The following is a 22555-nucleotide window of genomic DNA, read 5'->3' on the forward strand; positions in this document are numbered from 1 at the left end:
AGAACACTTTCCTTGCTTCATTTGCAGGTTTTTTTGCTAGTTGAGGTGTAAGTAGATTAAAAACTACTTTATAATGATCCGCTGTACAAAGGGCTCGAGCTGCGCCCGTTACCTCAGTTCTGTTTTTACGGTGTTCACGGTCGCATCAGTTGATCAGGCTTTAAAGTCCTCAGGCTCTTAAGGAAGTTCATGTACAACTGGCGTAAACTGTACGGAGGGGTAGGTTGGGAGGGTTGATGAGAATACGTGGGAGGAACCTCCAGTCAAAAGAACGTTACAGTTGGTAAGTAACTTGTTCTTCGAATGGATTGTGTCCTCCCACGTATTACTCATCTTAGATAGGCTTCCACAGCAGTAAAAATTTGGAGGAAGGAGTACCAGAAATGTCAATCATGGACTGAATAAAGGCCAGTTTTTGCAAAGAGTCCTCCTTGATATGATGCAGAGTCCAAGCAGTAATGCTTCACAAAGGTGTGCATTAACGACCAGTTGGCCGCAACACAAATATCCTGCACCGGGACACCCCTCAGGAGAGCCATGGAAGTTGCCATGCCCATGGTTCAATGAGCCCTTAACCCATCTGGATGCTCCATCCTAGCCAATTTATAGCACTCCGAGATTGCTAGAATTATCCATCTGGATAGAGTTTGCTTAGACACTCCAAGGCCCAATATGTGTCCAGTATACCCAACAAATAGTTGGTCACATTGTCGGAAATTTGCCAGTCTACAAATATAGAAACGGAGCCCTTTTTAGGTCCAGACTGTGCAATCTTTCCTCTTCCTTACTAGCGTGTGGAGGAGGGTAAAAAGAAGGTAAGGTGATTTTATTTTACAGATGGAAATCGGAGATCATTTTAGACAAGAAGGATGGTTTGACTTTTAGAATAACTTTGTCCCTATGGAAAATGGTGCGAGCAGGCTTACAAGAGCGCCTGCAACTCACTCACCCTGCGGGCAGAAGTTATAGCCACTAACAAAATTGTTTTTAGAGTGAGAAGTCTTAATGGGCAAGAATGTGAAGTTCGAAAGGGGCACACAAGAAATTTTAAGACTAAATTCAAATCCCAGATGGGCACCTCAAAAGGTGTCGGAGGGTACACATTTGTCAGCTCCTTCAAGAATGAACCAAGGGCATTTTAAAATAGGACACCTCTTCCGAGGAGTGCTTAAAGATAGATAGCGCTGCCAAATATCCTTTTATAGTACCAACTTGGTGCCCCAAATTGGCCAAGTGTAAAAGGAAAGAAAGTACTGTAGGAGTACTACATAAAAATTGATCCACATTGTTATCCCTGCACCAGTTACTGAACTTGTAACAACACTGATACAAGGATTTTGTTGCTGGTCGATAGCAAGATCTCCATTACGTCAACCGGCAGGCCCAAATCCTTATATCTCAGGTTCTCAGAAACCATGCGGGAAGGCTGAGTGTCATGACCTCTGGATAGAGAATGCAACCTTCCACTTGCAAGAGAAGATACTCTCTTTGTGGAAGATCTATTGGGCAGATGGACATATCAAGAAGGTCCGGGTATCACGTCCTCCTGGCCCAATCTGGGGCAATTAGGATCATGGTTTTCCTGAACTTTCTCAACCTCCTGATTACATGAGGAATCACGGGGACTGGAGGAAAGGCGTATAGGAGCGGAAATACCCAGTCCACCACGAACACGTCCCCTGGAGCTCCTCTTGGGGGAAATTCCCTTAAGCAGTACAGTTCGCACTATCTGTTGACACTGGTCGCAAACAGATCCACTTGAGGGGTTTCCCAAAGGGTGAAGATCTCTTGGACTTCCTGAGCTAGTTCCCCCTCATGAGAGACTGCTCTGCCTGCTCAGAGCGTCCGGCACCATGTTCTGCTCTCCGGCTAGGTGAGCTGCCGACAGAGATTCCTTCTTGCATTGCCCAGAACCAGAGCTGCATTGCCTCTCTGCACAGTGGTAGTGATCATACACCTCCTCTCTTGTTGAGGTAGTACATGGCCACTGTGTTGTCGGTCATTATCAGGACATTCCTTCCCTGTACAGAGGGCAGAAAGGCCTTTAGCGCTAGTCTGATTGCCCTCAGCTCCAAAAGGTTGATGTGTAGTTTGGACTCCGATGGAGACCAACGACCGCCGATTGTCAGATTGTTGGTGTGGGCTCCCCACCCAGTGAGTGAGGCTCTGTCACTACTGTCATCTCCGGCCATTGTTGCCAAAAAGGTTCTCCCTTGATGATATTTTCCTTGCAAGCCCACCATAGAAGATCTTGAGCCACTTTGGCCGGGACTCGCAGAAGATCCGACATCTCCCCTGAAAATTGGGACCATTGAGTCTTGAGGGCCCATTGAAAAGATCTCATCCTCAATCTGGCCACTAGCACCAGAAAAATGCAGGATGCCATGAGGCCTAGCAACCTTAGAAAATCGAATGCCGGCAGATGTTGGGCATTTTGAAACTTTGTTACCATCTGCAGAATGTGTTAAGTTCTCTCCTCGCGAGGAGAGGCATTCCCTAAGAAAGTATCCAGGACTGCTCCGATAAATTGGAGTCTTTGGCTTGGAATCATTTTTGACTTCTTGTAATTGAGGGAGAAGCCCAGTCTGTGTAAGAAGTGGCAGGTCATGGCTAGATGTTCCTGGGTTCATTCGGGTGAACTTGCCCTGATTAGCCAATCGTCCAGGTAAGGGTAGATGTGAATCCCCCCCTCTCTTGAGACTCGCTGCCACTACCGCCATCAGCTTAGTGAAAACCCTTGGGGCGGAGGTCAGCCCAAATGACAGAACCCAAAACTGATAGTGAGAACTGCCAATGGCGAACCTCGGGTACTTTCTGTGCTTGAGATGGATTGGCACATGAAAGTAAGCATCCTGAAGGTCCATTGAAACCAGCCAATCCTGAGGTTGAAGAGCCTGAAGGATCTGAGAAAGGGTCACCATCTTGAACTTGTCCTTCCTGAGGAATTTGTTAAAATTTCTCAAGCAAGATGGGTCTCAATCCTACATCCTTTTTGGGGATGAGAAAATAAGGGGAGTACCAACCCTTGTTACTTTCCGCTGCAGGTACATGTTCTATTGCACCTTTCTCTAGCAGGGCTGAATTCTCCAGCACAAGGAACAAGTCTGGAATTTTGACAGAGTTGGCTCCCAGGGGATGATCTTGAGGTCTTTGATGAAAAGGAAGGCAGTAACCATGGGTCACTATCACTAGCGCCCATGCATCTGAAGTAATGCTCCGCCATTCGTTCAGATACCGAGTGATTCTGCCTCCCACCTGGGTCTTGTGGGTGAAGACCTCAAAGTGACTTTGCAGTGGCTGAGGAGGTAGTAGCCGCTGCTGGGGCTGATGTAGCACCTTTCCCCTTTCCACCACAAAGGGGTTTTCTCCGTTGGCCTCTTTGACTGGCCTGCCCCCTCCCTCTTCCAAAAGAGGAGTAGAAACGAAAGGGACAACTCCTCCAGGAGGATGACCCTGCGTAAGAGTGTTGTTGAGGCTATCTTATAGTGGAGCTGAGTGTTATCGCTGCCGCTTTCGAGGTCTGCAGCTTCTCCAAGCTCTCGTCCGTATTGCTGCCAAACAAACTCAAGCCGTCAAAGGGCATATTGAGTAATCTGGACGGCATATCAGTGCAAATCTGCGCAGGACTGTGCTAGATGCCATGGATCTGCTTACACCATCAGCAGTGTCCAGTCCTGACTGGATGCATTCCTCCATAGCCTCTTTCCCATCTTTCACTATCGCCAGGAAACCATCCCGTTCCTCACCGTCTGGGATGTGTTCAGCCGCTGATGTCATACAGTCCCACAGGGTGTATGTAAATCTTGCCCAAGTGCAAGTTACATTAGTTGATTTAAGGGCCATGCTGCCCAAAGAAAAGACTTTCCGGGCACAAGCATCAACTTTCTTATCTCAATCTGGTGGTATTGAAGGGTAAGCTGACTGCCTAGTGGAGGTTGCAGCTTGTACCACTAAACATTCAGGCGAAGGATGTTTAGATAGGATCTGATGAAGATAGTCTGTATTTGCCACACATTTTTTATTTACTGCTGAACCCGAATCAGGGGTATCCCAATTTGCCGGACAGGATTTTTTTGAGGTCCCTCAGTCAGGATACTAGTCATATCATCCTGGTCAAAACTTGGGGAAGCTGCTTTCCAACCCATGAGGTTCCTATACCCAGGGTCTGCATGATCTGCAGGGTCTTGTTTCCCAAATTCCACTTCAGTGGAAGTGTCTAGGCCACTGGCATTTTGAAGACAATCGTAAAGATCTGTCATCTTGGTACTCGGGTCTACTAACCCTTCAGGAACCTCCCTGGCTCCAAACCTAACCCCAGCTGAAGTAACTACATCTTCAGAGGACTTCGCTTCAAAAATAGATAGCAATTTTTCAGATCTATGACGTCTGGGTTGAGGCTGGAAAACCTTTTCTGGTAAAGGGGGTGGCACCCACTTAGGCTTGGACAATGGCGTCGACTTTGGCATCGGTATTAAGGAATGCTTCGATAAAGGGGTCGAAGGCGTTGATGGTATGGACGCTGGCTTCGACGTCTTGAAAGTAGGCTTCAATGCCGTCTAAGTAGGCTTCGACACTGTCGAAGGTGTCAACGCCATTTTCAGTGGCGACTTCGACACTATAGTCTTGGACTGTGTGGAGTCAGATTTTGACGTCAATTCCGCTACCCCCAATTTATGCACCAGTGGTTTTGCCTTTATATGAGGTGTCCGAGAACTTTCCCCTGATGACACCCTCGACTGTTTGTTGGATCTTGCGTGCCTGCTCTTTGATCTCCCTCTGTCACTTTTGGAATGGGCAGGGGCATGATCTCCATGCGGCTTTTTCGAGGGGGTCTGGGCTGCTTTCTCGAAGATTTTAAGCCTCAGAGCCCTAAAGGCCTCCCATTTTTCAGATGAATCGTGCTTGGAAGGATAAGTCACCATTCTCTCAGACGAGGAGGAGGAAGACGACATGTGACGTCGTTTTTTCGACCTCGCTCTTAGGCGAAAACAAGGATTTCCTCGGGCGACTCTTGGACCTTTTGGATTTCCATAAACCTTTGAGGTAGTTTTAAATGGCCAAATTCTATGTCTTCAGGAGCCAAGCTGCCAAGGTTATAAACTGAGGGTGTGGGTGGAACCTCGTGCTGGGTGAGCATGTTGTAGGAACACAGGAGTTTGATTGTAGCGAACAAGTCTAAAACGGAGTAACTCCATAGGGTGAAAATATTGTTTAAGATATTTCTGTGGAGTTACCACTCGTGCTCTTCGGGTAGAGGATCTCTGCTTAATGATTCTGCCAGAGAACCGAGTTCCCCTGGAACATGTTGCGACGTTAGGAACATGCCCCGCTTGAGTGCCCACTTGTAAAACATGGCAGTGGTGCTGTCCGTGAGAACTTGTACTGTCTGACCCGACAGGTGCACTTGGAAAGCTTGCATTGCTTTGAGCACAGCTAGCAGCTCCAACAGATTTATGTGATTTTGGGCTGCGATCTGAGACCACAGGCCATGCGCTGTGTGGTGAAGGTAATGGGCTCCCCACCCGGTGAGAGATGCGTCTGATGTGACAATCAGCTGCACTATAGGGTTGTGAAAAGGTTTTCCCTGCAACAGATTTTCTTTTGTCCACCAGCATAGCACTTGAACTAGGGTTAGCAAAACAACCACTAGATCGTCTCACTGACCGCTTGCCTGAGACCACTGTTTCGCTAACCACTATTGCATTGGACGCATGCGCAACCGTGCTTGAAGAACCATGTAAATGCATGAAGCAATCATCCGGAGCAAGGGCATTACTTTGCGTACGGTTATTTGGCGACCAGCTGGATACCGAGTTATAGACAGAAAGACTAGACCCCCTTCTGTCTTTATGACAGCTCCTAAGAACAGTTTTGCTGGGAACGAGACTTGATTTTTTGTCGCCGATTGAGAATCCCAATTGGAATAGAAGATTGATTTCTGGTTATTTTGCGTGCAAATTTGGGGGTGGGGGTGATTACCCTATTATCAGCCAGTCCAGACAAGGGTACACTGGGAGTGACTCTGCGTAGGTGCACTGCCAATACCGCTAGTACCTTGGTGAATACCCTTGGAGCGAAGGCTATGCTGAAGAGTAGCACCTTGAAGTGGTAGTGTTTGTTCGCTATTTTGAGACACAAGAATCTTCTGTTTGCTGGGAACATTGAAATATGAAAGTATGCATCTTTCATATTCAAGGTTGCCATGTATTCCCCGTTTCAGCAGTAGGATTACTTCTTGTAGCATTGTCATGCTGAATTTTTGTGGCTTGACATAGGTGGTTGCAGGGCGCAGGTCTAGGACAGGGCGCATCGTTAGCTTTTTTTACGGCACAAGGAAGTACATTGAATTAATACCCATGTTTACCTGTCGATCTCTATGGCGTCCTTTAGTAGCAGTACTTTGACGTCTTCCAACAGGATGCGTTGTTCTTCCTGTAAAGTCTGTCTTTGTCTCGGCGGGTGACTAGCTGGTGTTTGAATCAGCTCTATGCATTACACCCCACCCCCCGCCATGGTGGATAGTACCCACTTGTCCGACACAATCCCCTCCCATAAGTGGGCAAAGTGTGAAATACGACCTCCTACTGGAGTGGCATGGGAGGGAACCTGTAGAGGGTGATCACTGCTTAGGAGGGGTTGAGCCCCCTCTTGAGGAGGAGGATCTGCCCCTACTTCTAGATCTTCCTAGGCCTCTTTAAAAACCCTGTTGGGAGGACTGCCCTTGTGCATAACCTCAGGACGAACTTTGCTGGCCCTGGTTGTAGTTGGACGACCGCTGGGAGTTCTGTCGGCTAAACCCACGCGAGTTCGAGCCTCCTCTCTGCCCAAAGGGTTTGTTAGTGAGCTGTCCCAGGGATTTGAGGGTATCATATTCCTCTTTTGCGCTTTTAAGTGAATCCTCAACTGCTTTGCCAAATAAAGCATTGGGCTCAATGGGCATGTTTAAAGAGGGTAGCCTGGGTCTCCAGTTTGAACCCCGATTGACGGAGCCATGCGTGGCGTTTGATCAGAGTGCCTTCTGCCACAATTCTTCCTGCGTGGTCTGCTGCGTCCAGGTTATTTGTAAGGATGCAGCTTGCTACCTGTTTCCCCTCAATGGTGAGTGAGAGCCAAGTTTTTATGGTCTTGGGAACTGAGTCTATTTGTTATGCGAGTTTGTCCCACTTGTGGCGATTATAGCTGGCTAATAGCAGTGGATCGGTGTAGTCTGGGGATTGGATGATGTATACGAGTTCCCTTGGTCCTCTAGGTCTGTATATGAACCAGGGTCCTGTGAGCCTCGAGTGTTATAATGTGTGTCCCGACCTAGGTCCTGATATGACGAGGTGGTAGCCTGCGTGGTGACCAGTGGGCCTTTTTTTGGCTGCAAGCTGTGTGCCTGCTGCCCCTGAAAGTTTTGGAGTTCTTCAGGGTGTTCGTCAAAGAAGTTTATAAAACTGGACATTCTCCTCGTGACCCTATCAAATTATTCAATGGTCCATCGGGAGGAGCTTGGCAACACAGAGGGAGGAGAGTAGCCGAGGCAGGTATAGGTTCTGGGACAGGTATCTGCTTATGATGTATAGTCCGTGGAAGAGTGCCTTCAGCGGTAGTGTAATCCCTACTTTTAGTAACCTGTGATTTTGTGACCTGGGGCGTCAAACATTAATGGTTTTTTGACGTTATGGGCTTTAGTAGGGTGTTGGAAACGTGTTTTATTATCAATTCCCTTAATTCTGAACTCCTCCCGCCCTCTTCTTTTGACGCAGTCTCGCCGGAACCCGAGGACTTCACAGATTTAGATATGGTGTTGGAAACAGACCAATGTCTGTTTTGGGTGCCTGCCATGTGGTGATCGTGACGGCCCAGAGGACAGGGAATTCTCCGACCTTCCCCTCGACACCGCATGCGGTTTATCATTCGACAACGTGGTCGACTTTCGGCCATGGGGGATGTTCTTGGTGTGGTGGGACTTGGTAGTGCTTGAGCCGCTGGGTGTCGTCCCCATAGCAGACCCACCGGCCTGCCTGTTGGGGTCAGGGGCTCACACACAGGAATTCAAAGGATCCCGATCGCCCTCAGCGTCAATTAGGACGCTGATGTTGCCATCACTGGAGGATCCCTCGACCTCCATGGCGGCCTCAGAGTTTAGTCTTGCAGTCCTTTAAAGTTTTTGGCCTGAACAGTTTGCAAGACTTTCACTGTTTTTCAGCATGGTCACTCGGGAGGCAAAGGTTACACACTCCATGCAAATCCTTCCAGGCAAATTTCCTGTTACAGGAGTGTTTTCCATCGTGTACAAGGATGCAGCCTGGTGAAATAAATGGCAGTAAAGGGGAATGGGCATTCTTTTAGTGAGACTGGAATATGAACCTCCCCAGCTCTCCATATTGTGCAGGGCCGAGGCCCGTTGGGGCCTTGAATGGCAAAAGTTAGTCGAGACGGGGGTCCCGGTCGTTGACGGATGGTCTTGTCCTTGAAGTCGTTGCCCGAGATCTTGTGGCAAACGGTTGTCATAAGGAGAGAAAGTAATACTAAGTTTAACTTATTTAGTAATGGTGTCGGCCAAGAAGGAACTCTGCGATATGCGTCAGACTACGATTGAGGAAACAAAAACAATCCGAGGGACCTCGACATATGAAGGACCATGGGAACAGTAGACGCGACACTAGGGATAGTATTACTGGTACGCCCTGTCAACATCCCTTTTCGAGTTCTGAAAACAAAAAATGTAATATGTCGGCCTATGCATAGCGTGTGATCCAAGCAGATCCACAAGCCTAAAATGTAATTACAAACTAAATAAATCACTCTGTTCTTAGTTTTTCCGTCATATGTACAGACGTCTAAAAAAGGCCACAAGAGGACCTGACTTTGGAAGGTGTAAAATGCGGAAATCCCCCCAAAGGTAGGGCTATAAAGGATACTTTTAATAGAGACTTTGCAAGGTCCCTATTAACTGTTTTATCTAAAACATTTTATTTACAATAACTTTGCCTTTTCTGCTGCTGCATAAGACTTTGCTCCCATCTTACACTGACTTTGATGAACTTTGACTAGTTAGGGATTGGACTGCTAAAGCAATAGGAGCCTTGACAATTGTTGCCAAGAAGTAAATCACTGCTGCTAGTACTGAATAACTTTCTGGATCACTACCGAGGTTCGGGTGTAGGGCTCGCCCCTTCGATTGGTAGAGGATGTACGCTCTCAGCAGAAGGTGCTAGGAAAGGCAGCTGCCATGTCCAGCAACTCCTGGTACTACCTTCTTCGGGCCCAATCCAGGGGGGATCAAGATCATCTTGGACCCGAACATACCTAGCCCCCTTAGAACCAAAATGTTTGATAGGGATTGGCGGGATCGCAAAGAGCAGTTCTAAGTTGCACACGATTATCTAAGTGTCTTCAAGAGCTCCCCGTCAAGGAAGTTCTCTGTAGCAGAACTACTTGCACTTCCTGTTCACAGTAGAAGCGAAGATATCCCCCGAGAGGGTCCCCAAATGGGAGAACAACCACTCTCCCCCACCCCCAAACTTCATGACAGGCCCCCACTCATGAGAAGGCAAGCACTGTCTGCTCAGAGAACCCATCAACATTATCTCCTTGCCGACCAGATAAGCAGCCGTCTGATATTATCTTCAGTGACCAGAACTATGATCAAATTGATTCTCTGCAAAGTGGGAAGAATCCCACCACGCTTGTTGAGGTAGTGCATGGCCACTATCTTGTCCGTCAGGCTCAACACAGAGGGACCTTGTATCAATGGGAGGAAAGCAACCAGAGCCAGCCTATTAACCGCAGGTCTATCAAACTGACGAGTTCCCAGCACTCCAGCAGAGACCAAGAGTCAGATCTTGGAGTCAAGTGTTCTACACTTTCAGGGATCCGTCCGTGACTAAAGTCAGTTGTTGTCAGGTTTGTCAAAACATCACACCCTTGTGCAAGCGGTCCTTCCAGGACCACTATTCCAGGCCCTTGGACACCTTTGCCGAGACCTGGGGAAAGGTCAGGGGTACATCCCTGAAATTGAGATCACTAGCAACTCAGAAGCTACTGAAGCAACCTCATGCAAAGCCCAGTCTCTTGCACTGCAAGTATGCATGAGTCCATAAACCCTTGAATATCGCAGAAAAGCAGGACAGGAGACTTTTCCCCCTGCCCCCGACTCTAGAAGACATGCATCATCATGGAGATTTTAGCTACTCTGTCCTCTGATAGGAAGGCCCGGCCCAGGTGAATGTCCAAGACCGCCCAATGAATTGAAGGGCTGGAATGGCGAAACCTGAGACTTCTTGAAGTTCAAGGAGAAGCCCAGGCTGTGCAACAGGCTGCAGGTACGGTACAAGTGTACCGACGCCTGCTCGGTCATCCAGATCGGGAAATATATGGATGCCTTCCCTTCTTAGGCGAGTCTCCACCACTGCCAGAAGCTTGGAGAAGACCCTGGGTGCTGATGAAAGGCTGAATTGCAAGACCTTGAATTGATAATGGCAATTTCCCACCTTCACTATGAGCTACTTCCTGTGTTTCCTGTGGATGGGCACATGGAATTATGCATCCTGGAGTTCGAATGGGACTAGCCAATCCTGCAGGTCCCATTCTTTCCAGACTGTTGGGAAATATTTCTCTTTTCGCTGCTTTCCCCACCATAGACATCGAGACAACACTTTTTACGATCGTATTGGGCCTGTCTTGATATTTTCAAGGTAAGTGAAGGTTTTTTGCTTCACTTCCCTTGCAAGCTCATCGGTTTCTGAGGGCACTGATCTGTCACTATGGTCACTATCAGCTGCAGTAGAACTATGTTTCCATAGTAAAATAGTTTTCCTGCACATATCTTCTCATCCCAGCATGGAAGTTTCAGTGTAGACAGTGGGGCCTAAGTGATGGAGCCCATCCCACGGAGGACACCCATCAGCCAAAGACGAGAAACAAAGCTTCGATAGAGGCACAATCAGCCATTATAGTCAAACTTTGTTAAATGAAGAGCAGCAGCTTCCTGGCCCCAATTCTCCCAGCAGATGGGGAGACCAACTAATTCATGAAAAATATTGACAAGCACACATCGGCTGATCTTAAGACAGCCCCCTCAATCACCACAAATGATCCTAACAAAGGTTTTGGTGGCCAGCAAATCAGGTTGACCCCACAAACCAGCAAACATTCAGGTACCCTCCAACAGGATCTGTAATGGCCGGCCCAGATAAAGTGTATGGTCTAAACTGGTGCAAACCCATAGTGGGTCCAGGGCTGGGCAAAAAGGGAACCGGTGTGTGAACAACAGCCATTTTAGGCCTGATTTTTGGGTTCCCCAGACAAAGGGATAGCACAAACGCAAAATAGAGAGCAGGGCTCAAAAGAGAAATACAAACAGCAATGAAACACACTTGAGGCCTCTGGGTGTGCTGCACTCTATAAAAACGACTTAATAATGGCTGCAAAAAGGTACATTGGGCTACCAATGCTGAAATCCACTTGTACCCTTGGTGAAGTCAACACCAAAATACAACTGCCACCAGCCTACTCCCCAAAACCAATGAAGTGTGATCACCCCAAGGCCAAAGGGGCGCTGGGGTGTCTTAAAAGGCACAACAGTCCCGGGAGTCATATGGGCTACTCAGAGACCATAAACTCCAAAAGGGTTGCTTGCAGGGGGACATATTAGTAGTCTTACCACAGCCAGAGATCCCAAAAATTAAGCAGGGAAAAAGCAAAATCTTTAGGGATAAGTAATTCTGCCTTAAGTAGCATCTGAAGTCATAGGTTGGGTGATGTAATTAAGATAAAAACATATCACCCTGGCTACACCAAGTAGCTCCAATGTGAGTCAGGAAAACAATAATGAGAATTAACACATTTAGCCCACAATCAGTGCAATACAGATAGGACATTGACGTTAATGAGCACATATAACATTACTTTCAATCTTTAAAATCTTTCAATGCTTTACAATCTCATGTATTTTAAATTTGTGCAGTTTAGAAAATTCAAAACAAGTGCTTCGGGTAGTCACAAGCTGGTTACAAGACAAAGGGGTCCACTCCAGATGGAATTTCCAGTGCGGACTTCAGTTCGACTATCAGGGTGAGACATACCACATTACAAAGGAGGATGACATGGTGGACCTGATGAACAACGATGAAGACTAAAGTTCAAAAGACCCATCACCAGATACAGAGTCTGCCAAACGCCCAGGCCGTACAACTAGAAAAGGAAGGATGGGGACAGGGGCATCCTTACCCACAAGACAATGCTGACACTTGAAAGAGACTTTAAGGTGAGATGTAAGAAATACACAAGCATGACATACCTTCTGGGGGAAAAGAAGAAGAAATAAAGAACTCAGAAGGAGGGGCCAGAGAAAGACAGATCTGTGGATCCAATGGGTGGGAGGGGGGTAGTGATGGCGCAGGGTCGGATAGAAACGCCAATTGGGTCATCCACCCGGACCAGGTGTTTCAACGTGTGGAACACGCATACGAATCACAAGTTGGGGATGTTTGGGGGTGGGGGGCTTAGGTCGAATTACTTACTGTTTTTAGGGGTAGTTACATGGCTCAGATCTCATTGGGAACCGGGAATGAAAAAGGGCAACGGCAAGTGGGAGCTCTACAACCTCTTGCGTATGGCTGATATGTAAATGGTAACCCTGAACGGTCAGGGTATAAACTCACTAATGAACCTCTGCTCCACGCTAAAACGGCTATTAGATCTTCAAGCATCTGTGGTATTCCTGCATGAAACACCTATCTACAGACGAAAGGAGGACGACACACTGTCTTCCCCAAACAATATTTTGCAACAAGCAGGGCCAAAACTAGGGGGGTGGCAATCCTATTGGGAGCCTCACTGACATTCCAGAAGCAGATCCTTTTACGGGGACCCAGATGGGAGATATCTGGTACTCAAAGGCATCCTGGGAAGACAGAAATTTACTTCAACAGCACTCTATGGCCCAAATGATAAGCAGGATTATTTCTGGGCAACGTGCTCCAAATATAGGCAGTTGGTGAGAGGGCCAGGTGGTAGTCGGAGGGAACTTTAACTGCGTCATGGACCCCATGCTAGATAAAACACTGCCCCCTGGTCCTAGACTTCAGAGAGGCCTGGAGATTCTTCCTTAACACCAAAAGGGACTATACATATTTAGCAGTGCAAAAGGGATGCTCTAGGCTAGATATGGTTCTAGTGTAGGCAACATTAACCACCCAAACAACAATAGACGTTTGGGTTCAATACCTCACGGACCATGCTCCGGTAATACTACAAATTGACTTGCATGGGAGTAAAAAGGAGGGCAAGAAACAATGGAGGCTGAAAAAATTAATCTTAGGTGATATTGCTCTTAGGTCTCACATGGAGAAAGTGATTACTATTTCACAGAGAACGACACTGGGGAAGTGAACTGGCGTATGGTACGGGATGCTGGAAAAGCGGTGATGAAGGGGGAATTGATCTCAAAGGCTGCGTCATACATATAGGGGACAGAAGCACTGCGAAAGGACCTGAAAAGGGAGGTTCAAATAGAGACACAACACAAAACTAAACAATCGCATAGAGTGCTACGCACACTGCGAAAGTTTAGAGTGCAATTAGAAGGCCTTTGGGCGTGTGGCGCGATATTAGAAATCTGTAGATAGACAGATGGCACGTACGGCAGAGCGCTCTGCGCAGAACCTGCTGAATACTAACCAAACATATCACACTCAAGGAGGCAGGGCTAAACGATTGCTAGCAGCGAAAATGCGGAAGCAAAAAATATATCACAGCTAGAAGATGAGCAGGGCACCCTATACATTGCAGAGGCGGACCAAGTGAGGCTCATGGATTAATTCCATGCAACCCTGTTAAAACGGGAAGAGATAGACCCAGATCTCCAAGCAGCTCACATTGGAAGCGTTTAGTTGCCCCAGCTATCCACAGAGTAACGGGAAACTTTAGAAAGGCACCATCACAGCAGACGAAATCTACAAAGCCATAACAACCTTACTGGGTAATAAAACACCCGGACCAGATGGTTTTGGAAACATATACTGTAAAACTTTCAGAGTACAACTGGTGAAAATGGCCCCAACCCATGGCACGCCCATTTAATAGGATCAGAGAGGAAGGGACAGTCAGAGGATATGGGTAAATCCACCGCTGTGCTGATCCCCAAATCAGGGAAAGACAAAACTGAATGTGCCAATTACCCCCCTATTTCCGTGCTAAATAGCGATGATAAAATATACACAAAGGTCCTAGCAGGGAGGCTAGCGACAGTCCTACCAGGGATAATACACAAAGACCAAGCCGGGATCGTAATGGGGAGACGCACGCAAGATAACATAAGGAGGGCAATAGTCATAATAGACATGGGTACTAGAACAGAGCAGAAATCCTCTATTACGGCTCTAGATGCGAGACAAGCATTCGATAGTTTGGACTGGGGGTTCCTGGAATGTGTGTGGGTAGCATTCAGGTGCGGATCAGCATTCAGGCGGATGGTACTCGCTAATTTACAACTTCCATTAACGAGATTCCTGGTGAACGGCCAGTTTAAGGAACAGGTCAAGATCCAGAGGGGCACATGACAAGGATGCCCGCTGTCACCATTAATATTCGCTATGGCCATGGAACCATTGGTGACCATAATCAGACAAGATCAGGAAATCCTGGGAATAAAAAGCGTAGGGGGTTGGGGGGTGGACACACAAAATAGCACTGTATGCAGATGATATCTTATGTTTGAGACACAAAAACTCTGCCGAAAGTGATGGCAAGATTTTGGGAATTTGCAGCAGTCTCAGGATTTACCATTAATTTCAACAAATCCACAGCCCTAAATATAACAATAATCAGAATGAGATACGGGAGTTGAGCTGGGGTCACCCATTGACCTGGGAAGATAAAGGCATATAATACTTGGGGGTAATTCTAACAAAAGGATACAAGGGACAATATGGGGCAAACATCCCTCCTTTGTGGAAATGGTTAATAGAGGACCAACACAGATGGGACGCACAGGAGCTTTCATGGTTCGCAAGAATAGCAGCAGTTAAAATGACAATACCCACCCCGAATGCTATATGTAACTAGCTCACTCCCCATAGACGTACCAACCCGGTTGAGTAAATCCATGCAAACAGAGATAATCTCTTTCATATGGCATAAGAAACCACCTAGGATTCAGAGGACGGTTCTTATCCGTCCGACATGGATGTGGGGGATTGGGAGTCTCGGATGTGAAGAGGTATATTTTAGCAGCCCAATTAGCGCACATGTTACGATGTTCAGAATCTGAAACACACAAGGGTTGGAGCAGAATTGAGCAAGAAGTGACCTCCATTCCACTGAGTGCTCTACAGTCCCTGGGAATAGGGGAGCGGGAGGAGACCTACTAGAAGCAACAAAAGCATCACTTCAGAGATGGAATCAAGCACTGAAATGTGGAAAGGTAACCCCGGGATTAGGGGCTCATAGCCCAATGTGTCATAACACTGGCTTCACCCCGGGAAGGGACAGAACCTATTGGGAGAGATGGGAAGGGAGGGATAAACTGACATTAGAAGACTTCCATCACAATGGGAACCCCACTACTCTGAGAAATGCAAGCAGAAATTTCAGGTAGGGGAAGGTGAGGTACAAATATATACAAATTATACACTGGATTTCCCAAAGGGACATAAAGATGGCAGGCACAAGGGCACCATTGGGACTGGAATTAACCATGCAGTAGGGGTCTATCGTTAAAGGGATCTCGAGAATATACAAGCTACTAGATAGAACAGAACCTACAGACGGCCTCCCCTATATGGCTAGATGGGAGAAAGACTTGGGGGTCACTATCTCGGAAGAGGAATTGACAAATTTGGAGGAGGGCCCATACGACATCCATGTACGGCCATAAAGGAATATGCGTACAAAATCTGCTACAGATGGTACCTGACCACCCAGCGGCTAAATGGGATGAACACAAATTGATCATCTTTATGTTTGAGGCAATGCAGGGTGAACAGGAAATCTGGGTCCTATATGGTTGTCGTGTCCTAAGGCCAAAATCTATTGGAAAGAAGTCTTGGGTCATATTAAATGAATCACAGGGGCACAATTACCTGACTCACCAGTAGTGATATTGTTGGGGGCGGAGGCACAGGGGATCTATGCAGCAAGTGGGGCCACCACTGCATTCATCACACACCGATTGACAGTGCCAGGGTGACCCTAGCCCAGAGCTCAAAAACAGTTGAGGGACCTATACTAGCATGTTGGTGGGTCATGATCTGGGGTGTATTAGCAATGGAAAAGGTGTGTGCTCTGAAGGCTTGGGCATATCAGAAGTTCTTGAACATTTTGCTCCCTTTTCATGAATATGTCAAGGACAAAAAACACCGCTTACAAAAGCCAAAACTGCTTAAAATGTGAGCATATTATAATATGGAGACAAGTATACCACAAAGAGCTCTGCCTGGGTGAACAAACAAGTGAGACAAGATCTGTAATAAGCCATACTTGAGTTAAGGGAGCTGGGGGGTTGATAACTAATTATCTGTTGAGGTCAATTTCCCTTGTTCAGTTATAATGTACAAACTCATTGCATTGAAGATAAGCAGCCCTAATAAGGGTTCCTGAACTGCAACTTGGAAAATGAAATTTTATGTCGAAAAGAATATTAACAAAATTGTATGTATTGAAATAAATGTGAAGTGACAATGAGACTGTTGTGATAAAGTTTTTTAAAAAAAGAAGACTGTCAATACATCTTACCTTCACATTCTCATGAATTGACTGAAGCTGAGCGGCCAAGGCAACAAATGTCTGGTACAATTTCTGCATTGCCAACGACAAATCTTTCGACGATGTAAAATAAAATAGAAAATCATCAATTCAAATTCACCATACCCCTTCAACTACTGAATCAGTTTGACATGTGTTATTAGTCCTCATTAAAGAAACATAAAGCTATGTTTGACAAGTTACTGCTCCAAATTATACATATACTCATTTCCTAGAACAAATAAATGAACAATACCTTTGCCCACAATGTAAATAACTCCTGTACACAAAGTCTGCAAACCATTATCAGTAGAAATGGAATGCCCCAAAACATTGGCTTAGCCTCACTTGCTAGAGTTCCTCTCCAACATATAATCCAAGCAAGGGATGTGTGGCATGGCTAAACGACTATTTTAGTGACTCTTGCAATGACATTCCATGCCCACTTTTCTATGTATTGCCTGTTTATTCAAATCTATGTTAATACAAGATTTTCTTGCAAACAAACTATTTGGAAGGCTGTAACTCTGACACCATGGGGCCCATCTTCAGGATCTGCCAAGTCTCCTTTATACAGGTAGCAGCTTTGGGACCTCAGTCCGACTCACGTCCAATTAACTCAATATCTGGAGGATGAAGCATACACTAGAAAGGGGAGAGTATATACATCTAGAATAAGGCACTATTGCAACTTGTACTCACTGATACATAATCTACAACACTAGCATATCTCGCCAATAAGGTTATTGGACAACAATTGGCTAAAAAAAGCATCAGACTTGGAGGTGGCGGGGGGCAGGGCACTGGCAAGTCCATGGATTAATGCTTACAGAAAGCATATGGCATCATGGACCAATTTATTGCCCTGTGCTAGGCAATTTTGTATGCAGTACCCTGTGGGGGAGTGCACCAGCCTTGACCTCCTGGCAATAGTTAACTCAACGTTTCGTACAAGCATGTACTCCCAAGTTGGTGGAGTGACTGAGCAGCCAGGCTTATCTCAAGAGGGGTCAATGTGAGCAGTAAGGTTGTTACACAGGGATTCACAGTGACAAGTATCCAAATAAACACTTGCACTCAAGCTTTCTTGATTAAACAATTATTAATTTATTTAACAGTCAGATGAATAAACCTTCAAAAGGGAGCAATATATATGCAACACAAAAATATACTTCAAAATACACACTCTCAGCTTCGTTAAATCAGCAAATACCCATTTGGGGTGACATACAGATTCTTCCTACACCCCGAGGGAACTTAAATATCTAAGACACTGTGGACATTAATATATCACTGGTACATTTAGAGCACTACTGGGATTAGTGTCAAAAGAAGAAGTTGAGGAAATAAAACAATGGTTAACAAATATTAAGCAGGTAAGTACTTTTTTGAACCCTCCAATGCCAAGTAAATTAACCCTTTCCTGGAGGAAGTCAGAGGTAAGAAGTCTATTTCAGGGAGCCAGGACAGCCAATGTTAGTTGAGCAAAAGTCTAGGTGAGCTGAAGCACTTCTTGCAGGTAGGTAAAAAGTCTTGCACAACGTTTTAAAAGTTTTTGTATAAAAATGAAACTGTAGGGCAAAGCTGCAAGCAACTCTGCAAATGCAACCAAGACAAGTCTCAACTGAGAACTACCAAGGCTACACGACAAGAGGTAACAGAGTGCCAGGCGACAGGCCACCAGAATCGAGAACAGTTTTTAAGCCAGACCCGAGCTCCAGGAAGATCCTCCAGACGCCCTCGAAGCAGGACTAACCAACTAACCAAGCCTGAGCCACCTCAACAGAGTGCTGGACCCCAGAAGCAAGGAAAGCCCAGAAGGTGTCCAAGAACCGCAGTGGTGCTATCCGCAATAAGCTGAAAGCGCGAAGTGCAGCTGATCTGAACTTAGTCCATTGCTGCCGCCGACCTTCAAATTGTAGGGCATGAGTCCCCAGGGGTCCGCCCTATTGTCCCCACACCTGAGGCCCAGGAACAACAGGATCTGCCAGACTAACAGGAACAGAAGCCAGCTGGAACGATTTTGTCAGACCCAAGGTACTGTGAATTAAAGATACTCACCTCTTGTGTGTGTAGCTTGCCTGTTCTCAGTTGAGACTTGCATTGGCTGCCCTTTGCAGAGTTGCTTACACCTTTGCCCTCCACAAGCCTCCCAGCTTGTGGCCCAACAGTGATTTTCTTTTCAACAAAACTCTCTATAACATTGCGCAAGACTTTTTACTTACCTTCAAAAAGTGCCTCAGCTCCCCTAGACTTTGCTCAAGTGACATTGGCTGTCCTACCCTAAAGATTCTAACCTCTGACTTTGTGTTAACTATCCCTCCAAAAAGTCATACATACCTTACATGTATAGCTGGGAAAGGGTTAATCTACATTGCATTGGGGGGTGTAAAAAGTGCTTACCTGTTTGAGAAACTTGTTAACCATTGTTTCTTTACCTAATCTTTTCGCCATAATCTCAATATTACAGTTACAGGATAATAAGTGATATATTAATGTCCACAGTGTTTTAGCTATTGTAGTAACCTCAGGGAGTAGGAAATTCTGTGTGCCACCCCAAAAGGGTATCATCTTACTTTACTGAACTGAATGAGTATTTTGAAATGTATTTTTATTGTTGCCAATTGCTCACATCTAAAGAAGGCTTATTTTCAAACTGTTAAATTAATAAATCATTATTTAATGAAGAAACCTTGTGAGTGTTATTTGGATACATGGCACTGTGAAACTATGTTGCAACCCTACAGCTCACATGGACATCGCTTCAGATAAGCCTGGCTGCTCAGTCACTCTACCAACCTGTGTAGTAAAGACTTTTAACAAAGGTTGAATTACCTATTGCCAAGAGGACATGGCTGGTGTAGTCTGCCACGGGGTTACTACATACCATCTTGACTAACAACCCTAGACTACACTCAAAGGGATTTTTTGGTTCTCCAAGAAGTGGCAGCATTTACTTTTTCTATATTGTTAAAAGTATTTTTCTTTAGTCTTACCAAATTTACCATATTTGGCTACTGACTGTGGCTAGTGTCCTAACATGGCCGTGATCTTGTTTGTTCCTTGTCCATCCTGTCTCTTGGTCGCCTTCCTGCCCAGAAAAGCTTTGCTTTTCACGGGCTTGTGCAGAGCATTTGTGTGGAAGCCATTAAGTCGGTTGGGAGTGGCTGGTCGAAATACAAACTGGTTTTGTTATGTCTTGAGTGTATGCTTGAGTTTCACCAACAGTGGTCCCTGATTTGGCCACTGCTGGGGTGTGAGTGAGGCTCCATTAATTAAAGGGAGCTCCCTACTGTTAGAAGCTGGGGAATATGGGATATATTACTCACCATCGTACTTCTGATGCTTGTATCTGCTTAGATTCACATGCTGTGCATAGGCCGACATCTAGTGGAAGCTGAGGAGTATTACAGTTTGTTTTTCGAAACTCGAAAATGGGAGTCGACACAGGGCGTGCCAGTAATACTATCCCTAGTATGACATCCACTGTACCCATGATCCCTCACGTGTCTAGGACCCTCAGATTGCATTTTTTCCTGACATGAGGTAGCATGAGGAGTAGCGCGAGTACAGATTATCCAAGCAGATAGATGAGACTACAAGAATCCATGCGCCTTCTCTCAGAGGGGAGGAAGGGTGGGTCGCATGTGAATCTAAGCAGATACAAGCATCAGAAATACGATTACAGTGAGTAATGTATCCTTTCTGAGGCTTGTGGAATCTGCTTAGATCACATGCTGTGCATAGATTAGCGAGCAGTGTTAGAAGAAGGAGGGGGATGTGAGAAGGATCATGAGCAAATAAATGTCTGAGAACCGCTTGTCCCACTTGGGTATCTGTCTTGGAATGGGTGTCGATGCAGTAGTGCTGAGTAAAAGTGTGAATAGAGCTCCAAGTAGCTGCTTTGCAAATGGTGTCAAGGGGTACATTTGCAATGAAAGCCAGAGTGGCCCCAATTCCTCTTGTAGAGCGAGTGGGCTCTTGGCGTTCTTTCAGAAAGGGAGTAACAGCTGGATACAATTTATAATCCACTTAGAGATGGCACCTTTAGAGACGCGATCTCCCTCTTTGCCTGTAGCTACGGAGACAAACAGTCTGTTTTTCTTAGCGGCCTGGTCTTGTCTACATAGTATAGGACCGCCTACACACATCTAGGGTGTGTAGTTTCACCTCAGCTGAGCTTTGGGGTTCTTGGAATAAAGCCGGAAGCTCAATGGACTGATTTACATGGAATTTAGAAATAAACTTAGGTGAAAACATAGGGTGTGTTCGTAAAACCAGTTTATCTTTGTGAACAGTAAAGAAAGGATCATGCACTGACAGAGCCTGAATTTCACTGACCCTTATCATCCATATAATGGCTACTAAGAAGGCAGTTTTATATGTCAGGTGTTTGAGACTGCTTTTATGCATGGGCTCGAATGGGGGGCCCATGAGTTTAGACAGCACCACATTCAGGTCCCATCCTGGTGGTGGTTAGAAATTGGAGGGTGGAGTCTCTTTACCCCTTCCATGAAGGCTTTAACCACTGGTACTTTCCACCATGATACCTTGTTATGGGAGGTGGTGTATGCTGACAGAGCTGCCAGGTGTACCTTTAGTGAATTAAATACCAACCCTGTGTCCAGCAGGTGGTGGAAGGAGTGCAATCAACCGGGTTGATTTGCTTATTCTGGCACCAGATAACGAATCTTTTCCATTTGTCAAAATAACAGTGCCTCGTGTTGGGCTTCCTAGATTTCCTTTAGGATGTCCATGCACCTCTGTGGTAAGTTGAGGTGTCCAAACTATGACTTCAGGAGCCATGCTGCCAAGTTCATTGAGTTGAGGATGCACTGTTTGACCTTGGTGCTAGGATAGTAGGTTGTACCAGCACAGGAGTCTGACTGGTTCGCACGTTGCTAGCCTGCGCAGGTGTGGGAACCACGGTTGTCTCGCCCACATGGGAGCAACTAGGATGAGCGTCATCGATTCCCTGTGCATCTTGTTGACCACCTTCCTCATCAGAGGAGTTGGTGGAAAAGTGTAAGCAAACATCCCGGACCAGTTCGTCCACAGGGCGTTCCCCCTTGTAGCCTGGCTGGGTAAACCTGGATGCGGTTTCTGGGCATTGTCTGTTTTAGCTTGTGGCGAATAGGTCTGCTCAAGGCATCTGCTAGAGCATTCAGATCCCCTGGAACATGTTGAGATGACAGGTAAATGTTCCGTCTGAGTGCCCATATCCAAATTTGTTGGACAAGCTTGGACAGATTTGGCAAACGAGTCCCTCCTTGCTTGTTTATGTAGAACATCGCTGTTGTGCTGTCTGTTAAGATCTGCACTGACAGGTTTAACAGGTGGGGCTCGAACGCTCGAAGTGCTCTGAATACTGCCAGAAGCTCTAGCAGGTTGATAAGATTCTTGGCCACTGTGCGAGACCAGAGACCCTGACCTGTGTGGTGAAGGAGGTGTGCTTGCCACCCTGACAGGGATGCAGCTGTAGTGACTACAGCCTGTACTACTGGATCGTAAAAGGGTTTCCCCTTTGACAGGTTCTCTCTTGTCCACTAGTGAAGACTTAGTACCAGTGTTGGCGAAACGACCATTAGATCATCCCACTGACCACTTGCCTGAGACCACTGTTTCGCCAACCATGCTTGCATGTGACGCATGGGCAGGCGCGTGTGGGGGACCAGGTAAATACATGACGCCATCATGCCTGGGAAACGCATCGCTTTGCGCACTGTTATCTGGCGAACTGACTGATATTGAGGAATCTGCAGTAGTATATTCTGAATTCTTTCCTCTGATGGAAAGGCCAACCCCTCTTGAGTGTTTAGTACAG

At 46.3% G+C, this 22555-nt stretch overlaps 1 protein-coding gene across 2 annotated transcripts in view; it reads right to left on the reverse strand.

The window, feature by feature from the left end:
• NUP58 (nucleoporin 58) overlaps positions 1-22555 on the reverse strand; it is an 891091-nt gene that overhangs the window by 516158 nt on the left and 352378 nt on the right. For both annotated transcript variants that reach the window (XM_069640546.1, XM_069640545.1), the window contains exon 12: positions 16723-16805. In XM_069640546.1, coding sequence (XP_069496647.1) covers positions 16723-16805 — 83 coding nt within the window. The remainder of the gene's footprint in view (positions 1-16722; positions 16806-22555) is intronic.

This window comes from Ambystoma mexicanum, chromosome 7q (genome assembly GCF_040938575.1).
Source record: "Ambystoma mexicanum isolate Mex_15411 chromosome 7q, UKY_AmexF1_1, whole genome shotgun sequence".
Taxonomy (NCBI): domain Eukaryota; kingdom Metazoa; phylum Chordata; class Amphibia; order Caudata; family Ambystomatidae; genus Ambystoma; species Ambystoma mexicanum.